The 22,556-nt window shown below is 32.2% G+C and overlaps 2 protein-coding genes across 2 annotated transcripts in view; one reads left to right on the plus strand and one right to left on the minus strand.

Moving 5' to 3' along the window:
* The window catches only part of LOC107185373, a 28,374-nt gene extending 8,678 nt beyond the window's left edge, over positions 1-19,696 (minus strand). The window contains exons 1-9 of the mRNA XM_015573038.1: positions 19,679-19,696; positions 13,501-13,659; positions 13,204-13,413; positions 9,185-9,386; positions 3,142-3,302; positions 2,299-2,427; positions 2,035-2,214; positions 1,205-1,441; positions 108-686 (exon numbers count right to left, since the gene is read on the minus strand). Coding sequence (XP_015428524.1) covers positions 108-686; positions 1,205-1,441; positions 2,035-2,214; positions 2,299-2,427; positions 3,142-3,302; positions 9,185-9,386; positions 13,204-13,413; positions 13,501-13,659; positions 19,679-19,696 — 1,875 coding nt within the window. The remainder of the gene's footprint in view (positions 1-107; positions 687-1,204; positions 1,442-2,034; positions 2,215-2,298; positions 2,428-3,141; positions 3,303-9,184; positions 9,387-13,203; positions 13,414-13,500; positions 13,660-19,678) is intronic.
* Positions 19,697-20,634: 938 nt separating this feature from the next.
* Positions 20,635-22,310, plus strand: LOC107185374. The gene is made up of 4 exons (XM_015573039.1): positions 20,635-20,698; positions 20,777-20,919; positions 21,627-21,752; positions 22,179-22,310. Exons 1-4 carry the CDS (start codon positions 20,635-20,637, stop codon positions 22,308-22,310), a joined length of 465 nt encoding a protein of 154 aa, XP_015428525.1.
* Positions 22,311-22,556: the final 246 nt, after the last annotated feature.

A 22,556-nucleotide genomic window follows, 5' to 3' on the forward strand; every position in this document is an offset into this window, starting at 1 on the left:
AAAGTACCATCTCATTTCGCATCTTACGTTTCCCTGTGAATTTATGTGCGTGACGGGCCGATTAAGTTCCTGAAACAGGATTCGTTTAAGTGTTATGACGACTGTACCTGGTCTTCGTCGTTTCCTGGATCATCGACACCGGAATCACCGGTGCTCGGCTCGTTTCTTTCTTCCTGCTCCTTGTGCTCGTCCTCCTGTTCGACATCCTCAGTTTTCGCTGCATCCGTATCGTCCATTGATTCTTCTTTCGTTTCTTCTTCGGTTTCGTTTTTCGTCTCAACCTCTGCGCTCTCTGGTTCACCTTCTTCGTTAGGTTCTTCCGGTTCAGGATCTTGAGTCTCCTCTACCTCTTGTGTTGGACCACCTGTTACCACATCGTCGTCCGAAGATCTCTCCTCCGAATCCTCAGGATTCGCATTTTCTTGAGCTGTTTCTTCTTCCCTGTTCTCTTCATTTTCAGGCTCCTTCGTTTCTTCAGTATCCTCTGGATTCTCTGTTTCCACTGGAATGTCTGTTTCCACTGGATTCTCTGTTTCCACTGGTTTCTCTATTGCCTCCGGATTCTCTGTTGCCTCTTGATTTTCGGTTGCTTCCTCTGTCTTCACTGGATTCTCTTCATCCTCCGCCTCCTCCGGATTTCCTGAATCTTCTTGATCTTTGGGCTGGTCCAGTATAGCTGATTTTATCTATGCCGTTAAATTACTTGTCAGTTTTGTATTCCATATTTGGACACTTTTGTTCTGGTTTGTACATATATCTTGGAGATGGTCAAACAAAATTTTGTATATTGTTTTATTAAAATACTAATTCTTCTCTTAATAGAAAGTTTCATGTACAAAGTGGTAAATATCTTATTTCTGTAGAAGAAAAATTTGTTTAAGTTTCTGTTCTTATGTATCGTTTCTATTCGTTATTTATCAGTGAAGAAAATTATGTCTATTTTGTAGCGTAAGATTCTAAAAGGCTATGATTTTTTATGAAAGTAATACAAAATTGGTAACACTGGAGAAAATTGAATTCTGATGATTAAAATAAAGTTACAAAGTCTTGAGGAAACAGAGACATATGTTCATAGATTGGAATTAATTTTTACAGGGCTATTTTTAATGTAAGCTTTGCAATTTGCCAAGTTGGTAAATTAAAAAAGATTAAATATTCTATACACTCAATTATCTGTCATTAATTTTAATTGACAGTCAATTACCTGTTCCATAGATCTGCTGTGATTTTTCGACGCAGACTCAGCACTGCCAAATGCACTGTCAATATCCGCGCTGTTCACTTTCTTCATGTACCTTGAAACCTCAGATTCTAAGATCCTCCAATCCCAGTGTTTGGGGTACGAGGTCCCGGAAACTCGAGGCGCTTCCGGTATCACCGTTAAAAGCGTCTGATCTATATCTGACGGTCGGTTCTTATAGAAAGCTGCAGCCTTTTGTCTCTGATTAAAAAATGAACGTAAATTAACAAATGAATTTTGATTGATGGAATGCACAAAGTATTATGCATCAAAATATTAGTATTACGTATTGCTGATAAATATAATACAGTTACCCTTATGTAGAACAATTAAACTTTATATATTACTATGAAAATAATTTGCATAAATAAAAGAGTACTAAGGAAGCTTTTGAGATTACTCATATTACATATTCGATAATATTTGTATTCTAACGTCAAATAATACTTCATGATGTTAATAGATTTTTTACTATGGTACTGGTATACACATATTTAACTTTAAATATTTAATCTAAGATACAGAATATTTTGAATCTATCTGTAATTAAAATACTTTTAAATACGTATTAGCATAAAAAAATTAACCCTATCTTTGCGTTGTAGAATCGGAATTTTTTGTCCTTTTATTATACATAATAATTAATAATTAGTTCTAATTTGTTTCAATTGATCCAATTCTCACAGTTTCTTGATTTTTAGTTCAACTATACTTTCCAATAAATTTTCTTTTTAAAGTAGATTCACTGGGAAATAATTCCAAATTATATAATTAACAATACACTGAACACTCACATTATCCAATTTGCTTTCATCAGCCCCATACTCAGTTAACAAATTATACAACTCTCCGTCGTCTTTAACCGCAGCTGCATAGTGCAATGGCGTCTTTCCGTCATTGTCCTGCGCTTCCACGACCGAAGGATAGCTTGAAAGGATTTCTCGCGCGATTTCTGTGAATCCCAATCCAGCAGCCTATCGATTATCAAATAGTGTTATTGATATATGATTATTATACACTATTCAAGATTATATTATTTTCAAAGTTACAATTCGAACCTTATGTAGGACATTCAAACCATTGCTGTCCTTACTGCAAAGAACAATGGGTGACGTCAAGTCTATTTTCTTTCTAAGTTCATTCAAGTCGTTTTGGACCGTAGCTGCGTGAACATCTTTCACAGTACCCTGTGAAACAAATGTGGAAATTATTTCTTTCGGTAAAAAATGCATTGACAATAGATGAGCGATGAAAATATACAGTCAGTAATTTTTATTTCATTCTTTCACCCTGTATTTTAAATAAATACATAACCAGTAAAGAAAATTGTGGTGAATGTATATTACATTGGTATGTCAATGTTTGTTTAAAACATTATTAAGCTTTCAAAGTATTCAACTATCAAATAGTGAACTTTGGTAAAAGAATTCTTTTTTAATTTTCGATGTTATTAGCTTATCTCTATTTATAATTTAAACTAACTCAACATAAATAGTTTTTATTTATGTTTATTAACAGGATAGCGTTTTGTAATATGAAACACCACAATTTATGTCGTTACTACGTATTTCCTTAAAACACAGATTAAAAATGTTAAATAAATTTTTGATTTTCATTACTTGCTCTAGATTCTGAATGTACATGAAAATTATTCTTCATATTTCCGGTTAATAATATTATGTGTACCAATAAATAGTCCACTATTTTTTACCAATATGTGTTTACAAGAAAATAAAAACATATGCCCTCAGTAATAATAGTTCTCTGGCATCCTACACTATTTTTAGCGAGCAAGAGGACAATTTCATTAAGAAAATGATGAATTAGTTATTAGTGCGCCTAATAATGAATCTAGATATACTTCGAAATTAATAATTTAAGATCTTGATCAATATACCGACCATTATAAAGGGGACAGCTTCCAAAAATTTTTTCACGCGTGGATTGTTGCTGGTTTCTCTGCGCAACTTGGTTCCATGTCCGTCCCATAATACCTGTTGCAATTTCCCGATGTCTCGATTATGGATCCATATTCTGATGTTAGAAGGCTTGAAATCCAGGCCTGGGAAGAAAACATTTTCGTCTCGTTATTAATAATTATTATAGTATTTAATTTCGAGCGATACTTCTGGGTGACAACAATTCTTATTGTTCACCTTTCTCGTGGAGGTAACTTTTGATCGATAAACGTGCAAAGTGACTTTCGAAGATTTCATTAAGGAAAGTACATGAATGTAATTTATTAGAGATATCTACTTCGTAGATGAAGAGTGCGATTACTGCAAGACGTGCAACGTCTGGATAGACTTATGAAGGCTTTATACATCTATCTACAATACAATTATAAAACAAACTATTTTAACTTTCTTTATCTTTGAAAAATTTATTAATTGAGTATGGCCTAGAATTTCTTTATACATGATTAAGTTGAATTATAAGTAATAACAATTTAAAAAAATATAACACAATTTTCAAAGTTTTGGTTCATTATTTTTAATTAACACACAGATATTACTCAAAATTTTAATCTCACTTTCTTTCTAAATTGTTATGCTGGGTTTTAATAATAATAATATGTACGTAAGGTATATTAATTTATCTTCTTTTTTTTCTCATTTCGATTTCCCATAGTTTAATAGAATTTATAATGTGTGATAGGATAAAAAATAGGCCTAAATATTTTTCAATGTATTATGGTTTAACTGAAGTAGAAGCTTCTGTAATTGTATTCATAAATTAAGTATAGTTATATGGCCTACTTTCAACGAGGTTATGATTGATTTCGTTAAGAATTTACCAACGACAAGATTTGTAACCGTGCATCGCGTGTTAGAGCAATGTAATAAATATTTTAGACACTCGGGGGAATCCTCTTACCAGCAAATATCGACTTTCTGTTGAACGCTGTTGCTGATCTGGGGCTGACGGAATGAAAACATATTGATCCCGGTTGAGAATTCGAGTTTTCCTCAGAACGTTCAAGTGAAAAAAGGAACTTAACATCCTAAGAGTTGAAATACTAGTGTAACATCGAAGAGTGCAACGGAATTACTTAAATAAAACACCAACGTTCATTGTTTCACCATAAGTACCTACGATTATCCATGATTCATCAATTTTTATATAACTCAAACGCGACATCGGCGAGGAAATTAATCGAGATAAATTATATAAACGTAGTGGCAAACAATTCCCTTGATAATATTGAATAATTATACGCAAATAAAGTAGGAATTACATAAAAATACGTCACAAGGTGACATTTGAATGCTTGCCTACTTATATTTTTCTATGCATTATTCTTATATCATTTATTCCTTTTTCTATTCCCCTCAGTTTCTTATTTTTTATTATCGTTATTATATCAGACTTACAGATCGAAGATTTTACAAAAAGTAATAATTAGTAATTATCAGACTTTTGAAGAAACTTGTAAGTGTTAACCTGGACGGAAAATGGCATCGAACACTATCGAGATTAATCCTTTAGCCTACTTCCTTGTGAGTAAAATTTTTTGCCGTAACTTTATTAGTATTTTTCAACCCGTTATATTGTGAACTATTATTTATATTTTGTACATATTTTATATGTTGAGACACTAAAACAGATATATATTACAATATATCCACTTTTTCTTTAAAAAAAAATATAGTCAAACATCTATAAATACATATGGATAAGTACACTTCGACAAAAAGTAGATATACATGTCGATAAAAATCTTCAAATAATAAACATAGCTTTCATCCATTTTCAATTACAATAACAAATAATGAAACAAAAGTGTATTCATTCAAAAGTGAATAAAATAAGGACGTTAAAAATATTTATAAAACCATTAACTAAATTTAGCCAAACAGAGCTTTGGATAAAAACACATTAGTTTTCGCTCATCTTTAGTTGAACAACAATTAACAAACAATAAATAACGTATTGTTTCTATTTTTGATAACATTTTCTAAGAAATGGTGAGTTACAAATCATATTACTTATTATTAGACTGTGGATTTTATGCATTTATAGAATATTCGATCTTCTAACATTCAGTATACTACAAAGTTTCAATAAGTTTATTCACGTTTTCTTTGTACTTCGAATCTCCCAGCACCCTTAACAGGATAAATAAATTTTTCTTTGTGTTCAGTTTCGTGAATTATCGATAAAATAACACAATTACTTCTTTGGATTTCCATATAAAAAGACATCTTTAACCATTATCCGGATATAAGAGCCTCTGAGACTCATTTAATATTTCATGACAAACAATACAATAACATATATAATAAAAAACAATTAAAAAATCAATATTACTATTTTACTAAATAAATAATCAAATTAAAAGAAGTAAAATATTTCAGAACTATTAATTTCAGCTATTCTGTACTCAGAATCTCCGAGACTGTTCTCCATTCTATCCTAATGAAGGTTAAGTACCTATTCAATAAAAATAAAATATTCCAAAATTATTCACGTGGTTTCACAAATCCCACCTCACAAATTATGTGTCAAAAAGAGGACAGATCCTTGACGAAGATTGGATTAAAATGCCAACAACCGTGCGGAGTCGAAGCGCATAATACCTTTGTTTCGCCGCGGATTGCGTGTTCGAGGGTGGATTAATAAATTTTTGAAAAGCCGGCCGGGTGCACGGACCCCGTCACATCACTGACACGTTTCGAGCCGGTGACGTTTACACCGTGTACTATACGTTACGACATGCTTCCTTGGTAAATAGATCAATCAATGTAAGCGGAAATGCCGGTCTATGTATGCACGTTGTAGGCGGCGCACACCAACTTTCCGCGCCACGTAAAATGCCGGCTGTTTATGACAATTTAATGACAGTTCGAGGTCTGTCAATACGACGAAAGTTTCCCGGTTTCAATAATTCGATGGTCGCCTTGTGCTTCGAGAACCGGTGCTCTTTTCGTTGAACTGACAACTAGTTTAACTCGAACATGTTGTACAGAAATACTAGATTGAATCATCATTTTTTTTTTTTTCGTTGACATTATCAGACTGCTGATTTTATGCATCTATGGCATACTCGATTGTTTCGAATTTAGTACAATGAAAAATGGTTAGTGAAATGTACAGTGGTTCTTCTTTAATTTGGAGCTTTATGGAATTCATAGTGGAGTAAAGAGATTTGTATTTATTATAGTGTTTGTTAACTAATTCATAAAAACTTATATTTGCGTAAACATCCATATTTTCGGCGTTACAGTAATTGTACTGCTATAGTGTTCAAAACTTACTGTAAAACGATATATTTTTATAGGTAGTAACGAAGATCAGATTAATAGTAAAGATTTGTAAGAAATTTGTATGAATTTTACACTATTTTCGTAATCAATTAACGTCCGTATGTAATTTCTTTTATTTAAAGGAAATACTAGAAAACTTCTGTAAAATATGATTATAAAATCTGAATAAGAAAGAACAAAAATTCTATTTTAATTTCTTAACTACTAGGGAAATCTGAAATAAGAAAAACGGTTCCAAAAATAATACTTTGTTATAAACAACAAATTCTGTCTTGATTTCGAACTGGTCTCGAAAACTACACGAAATGAAATTAAAAGCATTACAATTCCAATAACAATATCAAAATCTTTAATTCGTTAATCTATTTTAATAATTCAATTGTTTTAAATCAATCCTCTCAGAGCTAAGAAAAAATTATTATTTAATTTAACGACTCAAGAATAGACATAATTGTATAAAAAATTAAACCTGCAATAAATTACAGCAAGATATAACGTACAATGTATTCCTTGATAATTCTGGAAGGATTAAGTTTCCTCTTTTGTAGAAACAATATGCTAACTCAAATGTTATGTAAGTAGATAACAATTGCTCGTTACGCTTGTGCAAAGTTTTATGTAATTTCTTTTACCATTAAACTAATCGCTGTTACTTCCTTGGACGTTAGATTAGTCATTGATTTACTGCGGAAATTTGCCTTCAAGTTTGTAGAACTAGTACTTACAGTTTTCTTCGAACAGCTTAGTATTCAATTTTAAATAACAAAGAGAGAAACGCTGTAAGAAGATAGCTGTTGTCAAGAAATGGGCAGTCCATCATCGAAGGAAACACAATGGCTCACGGCGAACAGAAATTTCCAATTTTCTCATGAAAATTGAAAGTCATTATGACTTAAGCATTTAGGTCGTGTCATTTTGAGCAATGATAATAATTTGTTAAACTATCATTTCCAATTATTATTCTCAATTTTCTTGCACGAAACAGAAAGTTAGAAATAAAAAGAGTTCCGTCAACATTTGTAGCAAATTGGTGGAAAATCTTTCTTGTTTGTATATAGATTTTTATTTTAAACAAAGTTGTTTATATCTTGAATTTCTGGAAAAAGAGTAAGCATTTCATATTTAAGTTTATGCTTGTCATTATAGACCAATTTTAATATTTTCGTTTCAGTACTCCGAATTCGGTATTAAAAATTATATTTTTAAATTATACTATTAAAATTATATGTTTACGTCACAACCAAAATCAATACACAGCAAGAATAACGGACCCATTCGAACTACGAAAATGTTTTAAAAATAATGATTTTTAGAATTCTTTTAATTCTCTCGAAATAACAATGTTTAAAATATATCATTTTACCTGTACTTCTCGTAATATGCCAAATTATTAAAATTCGAACCACTATGGACTGCACTTTTAGTCACGAATCATAAGGTCGAAAGAGTTAAGTAGAAATCAATCTTGTCAATATTTGAAGAATTACCAAGATTGTCCCAATTAGTAAAGTAGTAGAAACTGTTTTTACATCGCTATAACGTCGATGTAACTTTCCAGAATCGTAGTATCCAAGCGTTCTTTAATACGCGGCTTCTCGATCGGCTGTATGGCATCCTATCGATCGCGGCGGTATTCCTTGCCTTACAAATTTACGTTTTATCGATTCTGACCGGTTATTACTAGTGGATTCCGTAGGGTATAAGTCAAGGAATCTATATCCGTCGAAGGCGGGGAATGAACGAAACGCAGCTTTCTGCAAGGTTGCCGGGAATCCATTTATCGAGTTGCTTTTAATCGATCCATCCTATCCGGCTGATTGCCGTGGATGGTCAAGCTCGATGAAATCATGGTCAATTAATCACTTCTAGGCGAGGCAAAACTAAATCGTAGATCATCCTTAAATACATTTAGTCCTGACAGTGTCGGGTACATTCAGCATAATTTATGAACCTTGGAATGTTTTTACTTGGAACACCTGTCCGCTGGTGGCATAATGGCAAAGTTTTTCAGGAAAGGTTGAGATTTTAGTCTACACTTTTAACTATAATTTACTACTTTATTAAACGTTTAACTTGTTCTATGTCGTTATCTTCTTCTCCTTGGGAAGTTGTCGTATTTTATGTGTCTGATCAAGTACGATCTTTATCTCCTAGAAGGGATTTACCTGTGTACATCACGAAACATGATTCTCAAGCCAATCATGGATTTTTTTATATTAGATTTTATATTATATTTTTAATTTTGTGCCTCCCACATAAAGATTAGAAAATTTCATTTTTGTAAAATATCATCTCTACGAAAACCTAGATCAAAATTAATAAAACTAATTTTCAATTTAATTGTATTTCGACTGTTTTTTTGAATTTATGTTAAATAGCCTTGGATCAATATCACCACAGTGTCTTATGATCAATGGATTACACACTGTAACTTACACGTTACATAAATATAAATAGTTCAATGAAAAGCGCATTTGGTGCTACAAAGATGACTCAAATAGATGATCAAGTAGATAATAAAGAAGTTAGTTTGCAGACTGGGATCTCTAGTATGCAACTAATGTAGTATGACCTTTGCCAAGAATTGTATGAATTCATAATAAAATATATCAATCTGTGAAATCTAACTAGTTCATGTGGGACGATATAGCATTGTTATCTAATAGGAATTACTCACTTTCCTTCACGCCGCTGACTTTTCGGCGGGACATGTTTTCCGCTTCCGGTAATTCAATCTCCGAGCTGTGTTCCAGATAATAAGCGGCCGGATTGCCCTTTTTGTCGCAGATACTTGCGTCACAGTCACCTTCTACGAGGACATCCCAAATTGTATCGCGATCCTTACAAGCTGTACAATAATGCAACGCTGTTCTTCCTTCCTGAAAATCAAATGTGTACCAATTAAACATTTATTTAAGCAGATTACAACATTTTTATTCGTATTATTAATACTTTGGTTCATATTGAATTTATGTTATTATGCATAAAGCGTTGTTTAAAATCTTATGTTCGGTGAAGAATTTTTTACTATATTTCTACAGAAGTCAAAGAATGTTCAACTAGCAAACTTTTTTACATTTTTCTTCGAAAAATAAAGTTGAACTTTAAAATACGAAGGATAAATTTTACGTAAAGTGGAATTTATGGTTCCTAAATAAAATTGTTACAAATTTTTTAGTTGGCATAATTTTTTTAAGTGATAATTCATGCACAATATTTTAACTGAAAAAGTATTATGTTACTAGATTCAGCGAGTGATCTATTTAAACTGAGAGCAAATAGAAATTTGTTCACACAATTGATAATTTTTGATCCTGTTACAAATGAAGTAACAATCATATTAAATTTTTCTAAGCTTTTTGCTATTCTAAGTTCATGACAGTAGTGTGTACCACAAATACATACATATAATCTATATGTTAATAAATCATTTATCTTAATTGCTCCAAAAATCATATGAAAAGATAATTATACTAATACTTAAAATACATTGTTATTGAGCAGAGGATGAAAGAACTTATATATCAACACTACTAACTCCATATAGTTTCCTGTTAACTAAGAAAAATCAAACATACTGTGCATAAATAGGAAGACCTACTTCCATAAACACTTTGTATGTGATCAAATTAAATGGAACACTCTGTATATCACAATGACAATAGACTTCAGTGATAATATATCGATTTTAAGAAATCAGGGCGTGATCCTCAAACTCCAAACAACAAGTCATATCAATCATATTAAAAAGTAAATGAAACAGTCCCAATCAAAATGTTTAATAAAATATCCCACAACACTTGCCACAATAAAAACTAATCGATTTTTTCTCCTTAAAACGTCACCACGTGGTTCACAAAGGTTGAAGAAACTGTGTCGATCAGAGGGTGAATATTTCGAGCTAACATACGAATTTCTTATTAATTGTCAATTTTATATAAACAATTCTCAAATAACTGTGTGATCGAATTAAGTAAGTCAATAAGTGACCAGCGAAATTTCGCGGGAATTTCACTTTTTATATCAAACAACTCACAATTCACCCCCCTACAATTACCTTAAAAGGTAAACGAAACAGTTCCAATCGAAATATTTGAAAATTATGCCACAACACGTGCCGCGACAAAAGACTGATCGATTCGTTCTCCTTAAAACGTCACCACGTGGTTCACAGAGGTCGAAGAAATTCTGTCGGTCAGAGGATGAATATTTCAGGGTAACACAAAAAATTCGTATAATTATACTTTTTCCAGAAAAGGATTGTGAACATATTCAGTAAGTAAATACTGAATATCTGCAATTTAGCAAAGCGACTTCACTTTATCTATTAACACATTCGCTACTAGTCGTTAAATATACCTGACACTCCAATTTCCAAATCAGCATACCTTATCCAATAAATGCAGAATCTATTTTTCAATATTCACCTATACATTCCATATTCATATATACTTCCAATATCCAATCAAGAAAGTAAATACATTCCACTGAAGAGAATAGTAGGGACATTCGAGTTAACCATATGATAGTAGCGAACCTGTTAAACAACTCACAATTCACTCCCCCCTACAATTACCTTAAAAGGTAAACGTAACAGTTCCAATCGAAATATTTGAAAATTATGCCACAACACGTGCCGCGACAAAAGACTGATCGATTCGTTCTCCTTAAAACGTCACCACGTGGTTCACAGAGGTCGAAGAAATGGTGTCGGTCGAAGGGCGAATATTTCGTTGGAGCAACGGTGTGAACGATATCGACGACAGTGGAATGGCGAATGTATTGGCAGCGAATGGGATCGAGGGGGGTGGTAAAGGGGTGGTAGAGGCACCTTTTAGCGTATCCGAGGCGCTGCGTGCGCCCGGACACGAACTCGGACGACTGCAGGGAAGAACAGGTGGTTTACACTTTGTTATTAGCCGCGTCACGCGATGCGGGAGAGGCGACCGTCGTTAGGAAAAATGGCTTTTCGATTATTCAGGCGGCCGGGTATCTCGGGAGAAGCGCAAACGCCCCCGTCACGATATCCTACGTGACGTTCAAGCGATCTATCGGATGAAAATCGTCGGAATTTAAATGATTACAGTACATCCTCGATGAGTTTTTGACATTTTAATGAGATTTAGCACAGTGATAGAGCTTGGAATGAGTTTATGAAATATTTAATGTTTACTGCCGAGGAGCCTTCGAACACTCATCGAGGATTTACTGTAGATCATGTAAAAGAAGAACGGTTAACCTAAAAGTTAGATATCAGGTTACTTTCTAGATAATGTTTTTATCAAGAGAATGCGGATTTTAATTCATTTATGGCAAACAGGATTGTCTAGAAATCAGGATAGTTAAGGGGTTGGTAGAGTTTAATACGTTGACTGCCAACTACGAGAAAACTCGTACTTGAAAACTTGAAAGATTGAAAAGTGGCGGGATTATTTAAATATTGTTACAAAAATTTTTACGTAACATTAATATCGTAGTATAATTTAAAAAACGACATTTTTTTGTTTGTCTGGCTACGTACGACCTTCTTCACTGCGGCAGTCAAAGTATTAAAAAGATTTTCCTTCTATATGGAACTTTATTGAACAATAAGTCAAGCAAACAAAATTCTGTTTGAATCTCGAACCTGTAAATTAACTTGTACAAATCTATGTTTGCATAAACATTCGCAATCTAGTTATCTATGCGTTCTCTATGTGATTTTTACGCTGAATTTATTTATGTAAAAATTAATTCTATAACGAATCTTTTACTCAATTTGAAACAGAATTTGAGGAAGAATTGTCGAGAAAGACAAAGGCATTTGTGCTTTATTTCTCAAATAAATATTCCCCGAATGGATTAACAGTGACGATATCGAGGTCATAAATATTGTAGGAGGAACTGATTTGTTGTAAGAATTTTTTTAGGTTAATTGTGTCACGTGTTACGGGGTAGTTCTTCGCGTGAAGTTAAATGGGAACGTGGTTCGTTTAACTCTGGCACTTTGATTGGATCTGTCTGACCCGAAAACGATTATATTTTTTCTGGCCTATTAAATTTTATCTGTTTATCGCGGAACGTGTAAAGCAAAGTATTTTATTCAAAAATAAGGATTTGAAAATCCGATAATCGCGTTAAATGATCTATTAATTCCACCCCTTAGGTACACCTTACAAATATTGTTATATTCCCCTTTTATTTTGTACTTATGTTTTTGTAAATATGTGTAATAAGGTTATAATATTTGAGAGATGTTGAATTTAGTAAATTTCTAATTACTAAATGGTTACTAAACGATTACCAATGAATTTTATTTGAATAATTATAAATTTAGTTAATCCTTATCTGGTCAAGTAGAAATCTTATTACTTATTACACGCAGTTATTTGCATTCTCACGTAAGAGAACATCGAAATACACAAGCATCTCTTCAAATAACCATTGAATAAATATAAAATATTCTAAAAATATTCATGGGGTTCATCAGAACCCAACTGACCAGTTAAGGGTTAATAAATTTTAAATTGTCCGTATGTTGTATACGTGAATCTCAGACATACATAAATTTTAAGCTACCTCTATTTCAATTTAAAGTATTCATGCATTAAATCATCATCTAACTATAACACATGTAGGCCCTTAATATTTCGGTCATTAATTGGCCCATAATACAGCGCCCATATTGCCCTCATATAGTGAATACTTTGAACTTACCCTGTCCCTTTGATGCACAGTGTTGGGATAATTCTGGACTAACCACTCGACGATGTCCTGTTGATCGTAGTAGACCGCTTTATGAAGCAATGGCGTCCCAGACGGATCCTTCGCGATAGCCAACTTCTTTTTAGGCTCCTCTGAGATGATTCTCTGCACCTCTGCTAAAGAACCACGGGTGACTGCGTGGTGCACTTGAGAAATTTTCGTCTGAGAAAAAATACCACTTTCGTTTTGCAAATGTTTAAAATACTAAATTATTGTCCATTATCAATAAATTATCGATGATCCACCAACCAAATAATTTGGGAGTCCTTTCAGGAAGACTCGAGTTCTGACATCAGGTGATTGTTCGCCTAACAGACGAGCCCCGCGTCCTTCCAGCACGACATGCTCGAGTTTTTCGAATTCACCGCGCTGCAGCCAAGATTTTAGAGTTGTAGGATTCATCTGCAACTGTTAAACGGTAAAGAATTGTTTTAAATAACGGATACATCGAAATGATTCACTTTGTTTTAGCTATTGCTATCTTTTAATGATTTTATGGAAAGTAAATTTGAGCAACCATTTGCAACCTGGTGATCAAAAACACAATCGACAATACTTTTTATTAAACTGTAGATTTTTACGGAAATACAGAATTTTATGGATTAATTTCGCGAAACTGAACGTAACGAAAGACTTATTTATCCTATTAAGGGTTGGATTTGGGTGTAAAATAAAACGAAAACCTGAATTAACTTTCTGTAATTTTTTAGTGTGCTGAATTTTAGACGATTGGGTATTTCATAAATGCATGAAATCAGTCTACTCATTATAGTCTGCTACACAACACTTGGAATACACTTGGTGAGAGTGGTGCTCGCAAAATTTGTATTTTCGTTCTAATAGTAGTGCTCTAATTTTCGTGATTTATGCAAACATGAAAAATATATCGAAATAGTTTGTATTAAGGGACGATTTTTTTGGGAAATCTGTTGCACTTTGTAGTTTGTATATAAAGTTAGGAAAAACACATACTTTTGGACAATAACATACGTATTTTGAGTGTTACTAGTAATTGTAATTAAATTACGATATTTATTTCAAATTCAAATATAAATAGATATTACACAATTGGTCTGGAAAATGTCATACTAAATGTCACTAAATTAAACTATCTTTGTTTACGCCAAACACAACAAATTTAGACATCAATTTATCATTTGTATCGGAAAGTAACTAAAGCTAAAACTGATTCATAATGTCCATACATAAATTGACATTCAGATAAATTCTTTAGTCTTTGACATACAGTAATACCTGCATTGATCAATAATACACTGACAGCACATCAGCGAGACACATCGATAACATTTGTAAACATTGATTTATTAAATCAACTAAAACACCTGATAATAATACCTACTCATAACAACAGTAACACAGAAAAAATAGAATTCTACCTGACACTAATCTTGTCCCTTCATTTATCAATCTTTCTGCTTTGCAATTTCGAATCTCACTTTAAAATTATGAAGAATAGACTACAATTAACTGCTACGAGAGAAAGTAACACAAAAGAAGGGACAATAGTAAGCTATAATATTTTATAATTGTTCGTTATGTATAAAAAAATGTTGAGTAGTGATCACATTATCAATCTAAGTAGTATCAATCTAACCCAAAGGCCATATTTAATTCTTAATTATATTTTTAATTATAGAAATTTTTAAATGCATATAACACTAGAATCTAGCTAGATAGGCAAATACAGTGACTCATACATTTATTCACAAACTTGTGAAATAACAATTATGTATCAAAACTTTTTATGGAATTTCTACTTTTCTATTCCCCTTATCATAACCTTTATTATCTTTGTATAATCAATTTTTCTTAATTCAGAAATAAAAATTGGCATTCTGACAGCTTTTCGTGAACAAACTTCACTGTATATTCCCTTAATTCGATGTTAATGTAGGTTCAATTGAATTAAAAAAATAATAATGCAATTGTTTATAAAACAGTGCACAAAAATTAAACAAGTAAATAAATATCTGCGATTCAGCAAAGTAACGGATCGACGCAATTTCACGGAAGTATCATATTTTTCTTGTTGTATAAAACGAGCGGTGAATCCCCCGGGTTTGTGGGTCGCGTGTGATGCGAAATAAAACACAAATAACGTCATGAGCGTATTATCGCGGAGAATCTCGGCGTTTATTTACGTCGAGAAATTCTTATGAAGAAACGAGGTGAATGATTCGAATCCTATATGCACACACAACTTTTTCCTTAATACCACAAACTACCAGAACCGTCAAAATGATAGTTTATAGATTTCTTATTTTACAATTATTGAAATTATAAAGGCGCTTTTTGTGGAATTTATATTGGCTTTTAATATATTGTTATTTTATGTTCTATTTTCATAAAAATTGGTGTTTTTAGATTATAAGAATTCTTCAGACCATGCAACTACCGATTCTCAATTGGGAAATGTTCGGTTTCGCGAAAAGTGACTAACCCAAGGCTTCGTAATTTCATTTAGTTAATTTTTCCATGATCTAATTTAAATTCATATTGGAAAAGCATTCGAAACTATTCCTTTGGTACGATATTGTTTACTTGCGTAGACAATCACAATAACAGTTCAATAATCGTAGAGACAGAAAAACACAGTTTGTTGTATTATCTACGAAGAAGGTGACAATTATTAAAATTACTTAAACTATGGTTTCCGTTGCCACCTTGATCGAGCACACTTGATAACTCCACAGAAACGTCAACGAGTATCGACTCAGGAAGTTTCGAGAATGAAATATATATAATGTGTTCGAAATTTATTTAATTAATTTCCATAGTTATATATTTAATTAATCTTTAAATATTTTATGAGATTCAGTCCCAATTATGGACGTATTAATCTCGATTAAAAAATACTTTCACGGAGTTGGAGAAATTAATTGATCACAAATTAAATTAGGAAATAAATGTGGATACTACAATGTGTATAGAGATAATTTTAAGTGACTTAATGCACACCAGTAATGTTATTGTTTAACGTAATAATATAGTAATAGCGCTATTTCGTGGTATGACAGTCAGTGGTATACGATCCTTGACACAATATACTTTCTGACAAAGAAAAAGTACAAATATGATAAAATTAGTTGTTGCATAACATTTAGTAAGGATGAAATAAAGTTTGATTGTTATTATTTTTTTACAAAGTTTAAAGTTCATGATTAGAAAGATTGATAGACCAACCAGGACACTTTCGTAATTTGTATTGTATTTAATCAGTTTTTAGTACTTTGTAGTTGATTAATTTTACATCTGTATTTTATTATTCAATTTATCGTGTTTTTGTAACAGTAAACAAGTATTGCAGTGTGTCTAAACAAATTTACTGTTAATAATTTCCCAGATACAAAAGGAATTCTATTCTTATGACAACTGTAACATTTACTCTAAATTTTAAATATTAATATCACCGAAAAAAGTATTTCATTTCGACTCAAAGAAAACGAATAATATAAATGCTTATTAAATCCGGTTTGAAATCGTCTTCACGTGTCTGACTGGATGATGTAAGGCAAGAGGTCAATCACAAGTCGAAAATGTATAATTTTTTCAGGAGAGCAAAAATTGATTCATTGACGTAGCACTTCATATATTAAACAAAGTGATCCTGGCACCATGTCGCTTGAAGTTCAACTTGTGACATTTTTCTGGATGGTGAAACTACGTACTGGAAGATATTTTAAGCGATAAAATAAAAATTGACAAATTTTGCCTTTGACACTTTTCTTCTAAACTTAAAATTCTAACGAATGAGTATCATAGAAAGACTACATAGATCCATTACAGCTGATGTTTCACTCCTTAACTCTTATGTGGGCAATCAATATATTCACAATTATTGCTCAATCGGAATACCCCTATTCTGACAGAGATTAAATAAACATAGATAATTTTACTTTCATACTTTTCCGAAAATCTTACTTTTCCCTTCCTACAATATACCAAGTGCTGTTTTAGACAAAAACATAAAAAATGTTAAAAACGGGTACCCGGGTACCGTTGCCTACACAAGGGTTAATCTAAAAATACGCTAAAAAAAAGTGTGAAATAAATGCAATAGGTGTTCAGTTTTGAAAATCACAACAGTGCTTCGTGAAACAAAAGTGCATAACAAAATCGGGGAACAAGACATGTGCGTGGTGTGATTCGATCTTATCACCTCGATCGTTCACCATTGTAACCAATCACGAAACACGTAATTACCTGATCGATTTTCGGGTCACGGTACTCTGATCATAGTGGAATCATAATGCACAACGGTATGCAAGAGAACAACGCATCGCGGTGACGCGTGAAATGAACAAATCGCGGTGGTGTCCGATACGAAATGACGGTGCGCGACAGCAAGGGAGCGTCCACGCGTCGAACGAAGTCGATGCGGGTCGTCGCGACGCCACCTATGAACTCTTTTCCATAGACCTGACCGGGTCTGCGGAACTGGACATTGGAAAAAAAAAAATAAAACAGAGATGGATTGGACCTAGGAGTATGTTAATAGGGAAAACCGGGGGCTAGTTGACTAATTTTTCACATGTCTGATTTTTACAAATGAACCATTCATATTTTGTTGACTCGATGCATACCAAAAGTTCACACATTTACTTAGGTATATATTATGCGGCGTAACGATCACGATTATGATGATGGTTATTAAAATTTCAAATGATATTTACAATTATAATTAATTTAATAAATTCATCTTAATTAAATTCATAGTAATTAATTTAGAAATTTGGTGTAACCGCTGGTGCTGGCACTAAATTACCATTTATTAAATTAAATATATATAAATACTTGAATGTGTTTATTTATAACAACGAAACAGCTGTCGAAATTGCAATTACATTTATTTTTCTTGAAATTTTTATGAACATAATTACTTGTTCTTATCGTAATTTTTAAATAATTATATATGAAATGCAAAATGTGTAAAAGCCTAGTAAATGACTGCTACACTTCTGAAATATTTTTAATAAGTATTCATAAATTTATAATTTACATACAAGTCTAGTGGTCACTCATTAATGTGCAAACTGGTTGGTTCACCCTATGCAATTTCCGTTTTTACAAAATAGTGTCTAAAATCGTGAATTTGCATAAATATCCGCAATCTGCTTATAATCAAAACAAACAATTATTTCCAATACTGTGAAAAGCTATAAATTCTATGAAAAGATAAAAAGTGTAAATCTCTCGACTTAAGGATCATAGAAAATTCGAATTGAAATCGTTTTCCTTGTTCGTATCTTCAATGTCGATAGCCTAACAAACACTTCAGTGAACAAGTTCAAAGTAAACAGAACGGACGATAAATCGGTGATTCGATAGGACTCGCAGAAAGCCGATGAAAACACGAATCCTTGAATTCCCCCGTCACTTGTGTGCTGAAAAATACATGCGCGAGGCCAGCCACGTGAAACGTTCTCTCTCGGTGAACCCCCTTCGGATCAAACTATTTGCGCGCAACGACGACGTTGTAATTTACATGTTACTTTTAATAATGGAAAATGAGGAAACGTGTTGTGCAACGTTTTCGCGCGAAAGTTGCTCGATAACGATATTCTAACGCGTGAAATGCAAGAACAGTTTCGACGTGCGCGGAAAGATTCGTAATTGTTCGGAGCTGCGTCACTCGGCCTTGACAGAATTTCACTAAAAAAACAAGCGTGTTCCTCGTATAAAACAGGACAAATATTATACAAATGAAATGCATTCAAATCACAGAGCAACTGAGGAAAATTGCGGAAAATTTACATGATATGGATCAATCTGAAGACATTCACTGCTTGGAAGAATCTATTCGGGAAATAAATAATATATTAAATTGTATTAACAAAGAATCGTATAAGAAATCTTAAAAAATGTAGTTCGAACAGTAGATGTTACAAGACCTGGGGTTATTCATACTTAAGATCGAAGCAGCTGTAGAATATTCGCAATTTAAATAGTATTCACTCTTAACTATATTTAAATGTTGTGATAACTTATGTATCCATACTGCAAAGAAAATGATTTATATACCTGGCGACATTTTCAAATGTTATTCCTTCTTTGTTACTGTTCAGTTTTTAACTTAACTTTGTTTAAATCATCATCGTTATAAGCACGGAATATTTACAAGTTTAATTTATTATAATTTTCTGCGTAAATAGCCATTTTCACGTAAAATTGAATTTTTTATCGGGAATATATAAATAAAGTTTGACTAAACAATTGAACATAGCTTAAGTGTATAGGAATCATCCATATAGTATAGGAGTGAGAAGGGATAGAACAATAACCTGAATTTTGCAATATCTTAGGTCATATACATAAATTTTTTTCTCTTTTTTTACATCACATTGTGCAATCTAAAGGCTCGACTAGCGTGGAACGCTTATACAGGATACTTTGTACATCAACAAACCATCTTTGCGTCCTCCATGTTAGACAAAATGTGTCGAAAGCTCCATAATTAATGATTCGTTGGTGAGTGGCTCGCGTTCCATTATAAAAATCGATGACCATAATAATGAAAACGTTCGCGGTTAAGCACGTATGCACAAACTCTACGGTGTCTTTTGCTCGACTGGCTGAGCGTAGTTTTCCACGTGTCCCGATCAAATGTGGTTTTCATTATTCATGAAGAGTATAGTGCACATTTGTTGGTCGTTAGGGTCAGAGTGAAGAAGTTAACGAAACGTCACAATCAATGCGATGAATGACAGATTTAAGTGGAGTTCATGCGTTGAGTCACTGAATGAAGTACTGTGCTATATCAATCAGATGGAAACGCTATTAATATTCAATTTATACTTGAATGTTATGATAACGTATCAGTCAGTATGATAGTATACCAATGCTACAAAAGAACAAATACCTGGTGACGGTTTTAGATGTTTTGCCACTTTATTGACATTTAATATGTAGAGTGTCACTTGACATTCCTTGATTTTGATACTTCAGTTGTCTTTTAAGTTAAATTCAATAATTCATTTCAATAATTTTTATTCATCTACTCACTGATATAGTAATATTTATTAAAAAATAGAAAATAAAAATCTAACGATGAATATATACATATAATATAATCATTACGAATTGAAAAATAAAAATCTAATGATCAAGAAGTTAATTACACATTGAATGTTCAACAGATCATCTCATAAATTAGAATTCACCTCGAAATCTGTATAGCCATGAATATATTAATGTCATAAATTTACTTTCTTTGAATTACCGATTGATTGACAAATTCCAATGCTCAACACGCTGAGATCAGCAGTCACATTGCACCTCGCAATTTGCAATACCAATCAGTATTTCGAAGTCATTTCACCATCGTCCTTGTTCCGTGGAAAGTTAAAGTTCGTGATTGATAAAATGGAAAAAAAGACAATAATTGCGTCAATAATAGCACTTGTTGTTTCAATTGCCTTCGCAAGTGGTAATTAGATAGATAATATCTTCCACATTTATAATCTTTTTTTCATACAATTGAAATCTCGATATTTATTGGTTTTAGAGAGAAGTCTCAACAGATCAGATTACAACTGTAGCGGTCATGCATACCATAATGTGACAATGGCTGCCTATTATCCTGATTTTACCAGTGATGACGAATTCGACTACCTAGACGCCAGACTGAAGAAACTGAGAACATTACAGGTTCGTTTTTCAATTTATTTCGACTGAAGTTAAATAGAAAACTATGGTAGTAAATTCGTGTTTTTGAAACGATTTCGTAGAGTCTTTTTAACTGATAATAGCTACAGGTAACGCCAGAAATACAGTGTGTTCTGTAAGTCACTGGACAATCCTGAAGAAAGTGATTGTGTGTGCAAAAATAAAACTAAAGTGTTCACTAAAATGTTTTTATACAAACTTTCATTTTCAATCGAATCTAATTCCAGAATTTGTCTTGGGTTTACATTCATGTATCTGTAATTGTTAGCCCTATTGTATATCCATAACAAATTATTTTAACTTCTATTAATTGTTTACAAATATTAACAGTACTACAATATTAATCATTGTTCACAATAATTTGGTATAAATTCAGAATTAAGATTTAATCAGACCATTGGAAAATAAATAATACATACTACAGTATCATCAACGTTTATGAAAAGTGGAAACAGTCAGTATTGGACAGACTTGTCAGCCATTTCTATTCGATTTTCAATTTCTCCTTCTGAATGACGTTACCTGTATAGTGTGATTTATTGAATAGAATAACATTAAATTCCTTTTCAGTGTTACTTCAGTTATACAATTATATAAGGAATTTAAAAAAGCAGTAATTTTTTAAAATATAGATTTAGAGGATTATGAAGAAAACTATATTACACAAATATAACGTGTCTTGTTCATAGGATTTCCTTGATGGTCGTACCGAATTTGTAACTCTCTCCATGGATCTAGATTCAGGTATTCCTTACGGGACAAAAGTGTGCATTCCAGAGCTGAATGCAAAATTTAGTCGCCAAATTCCCTTTCAGGTACAAGCATTCCCATTGTTCGAATATATAAAAAATGCAGCTATAATATTGTTCATTTTTCAATATAATATTAGGTGTACCAAAAAATAATCGACCATGTTTTGTTAAGTATAACATTTATTTCCTACGAAATCGAAAGCTTATTCTATAATATTTCAATAATATCATGAAAAGAAGAAGAGAGTTTGAAAATGTTTTGATTTGAAATCACATTACTAATCCATTAAGGAAAATAGTGGATTACTTATTGGTGCACCGAATATTAACCGAACTTGTTTTTAAAATATTAGTAATTATACATTTTTACATAAATCGATGTATTTACAATTTACTAATTTATATGTGTATTTTATAATTGTTTTATAATTTACTGTTAGATCAGAGACCAAAGTCACTACTATATTATATTTCATAATCTTTTTTTAGGTCAGAGACAGAAGTCACTACAGTGACGTTAAAACAAACTCACCTGACTTCTCGCACGTGGATATTTGTGTAAGGACTGAGGAGGACACGTATGATAATTCTGTGAACGGTATCATAACACTTTACGTGTGAATATAGAAAATGAAAAATCAATAATGAACAACGTTGTAATAGAAAGAAAGTACATTTATCTTAGGACGATCGAAACATAATGTAAAATATAATACTATAGTAATATTGCATGGTGAAGCTCGTGTAATATTAGAACTACCATTGTTGAATCTATACTACATTAAATTATATAATATGTAATACAATTCAGCATAATATACTATAATGTAAAATGTACAATAAATTAAAGATCAACATAAATTCCGA

Source organism: Dufourea novaeangliae, unplaced genomic scaffold, assembly GCF_001272555.1.
Source record: "Dufourea novaeangliae isolate 0120121106 unplaced genomic scaffold, ASM127255v1 scaffold57, whole genome shotgun sequence".
In the NCBI taxonomy this organism is placed as follows: domain Eukaryota; kingdom Metazoa; phylum Arthropoda; class Insecta; order Hymenoptera; family Halictidae; genus Dufourea; species Dufourea novaeangliae.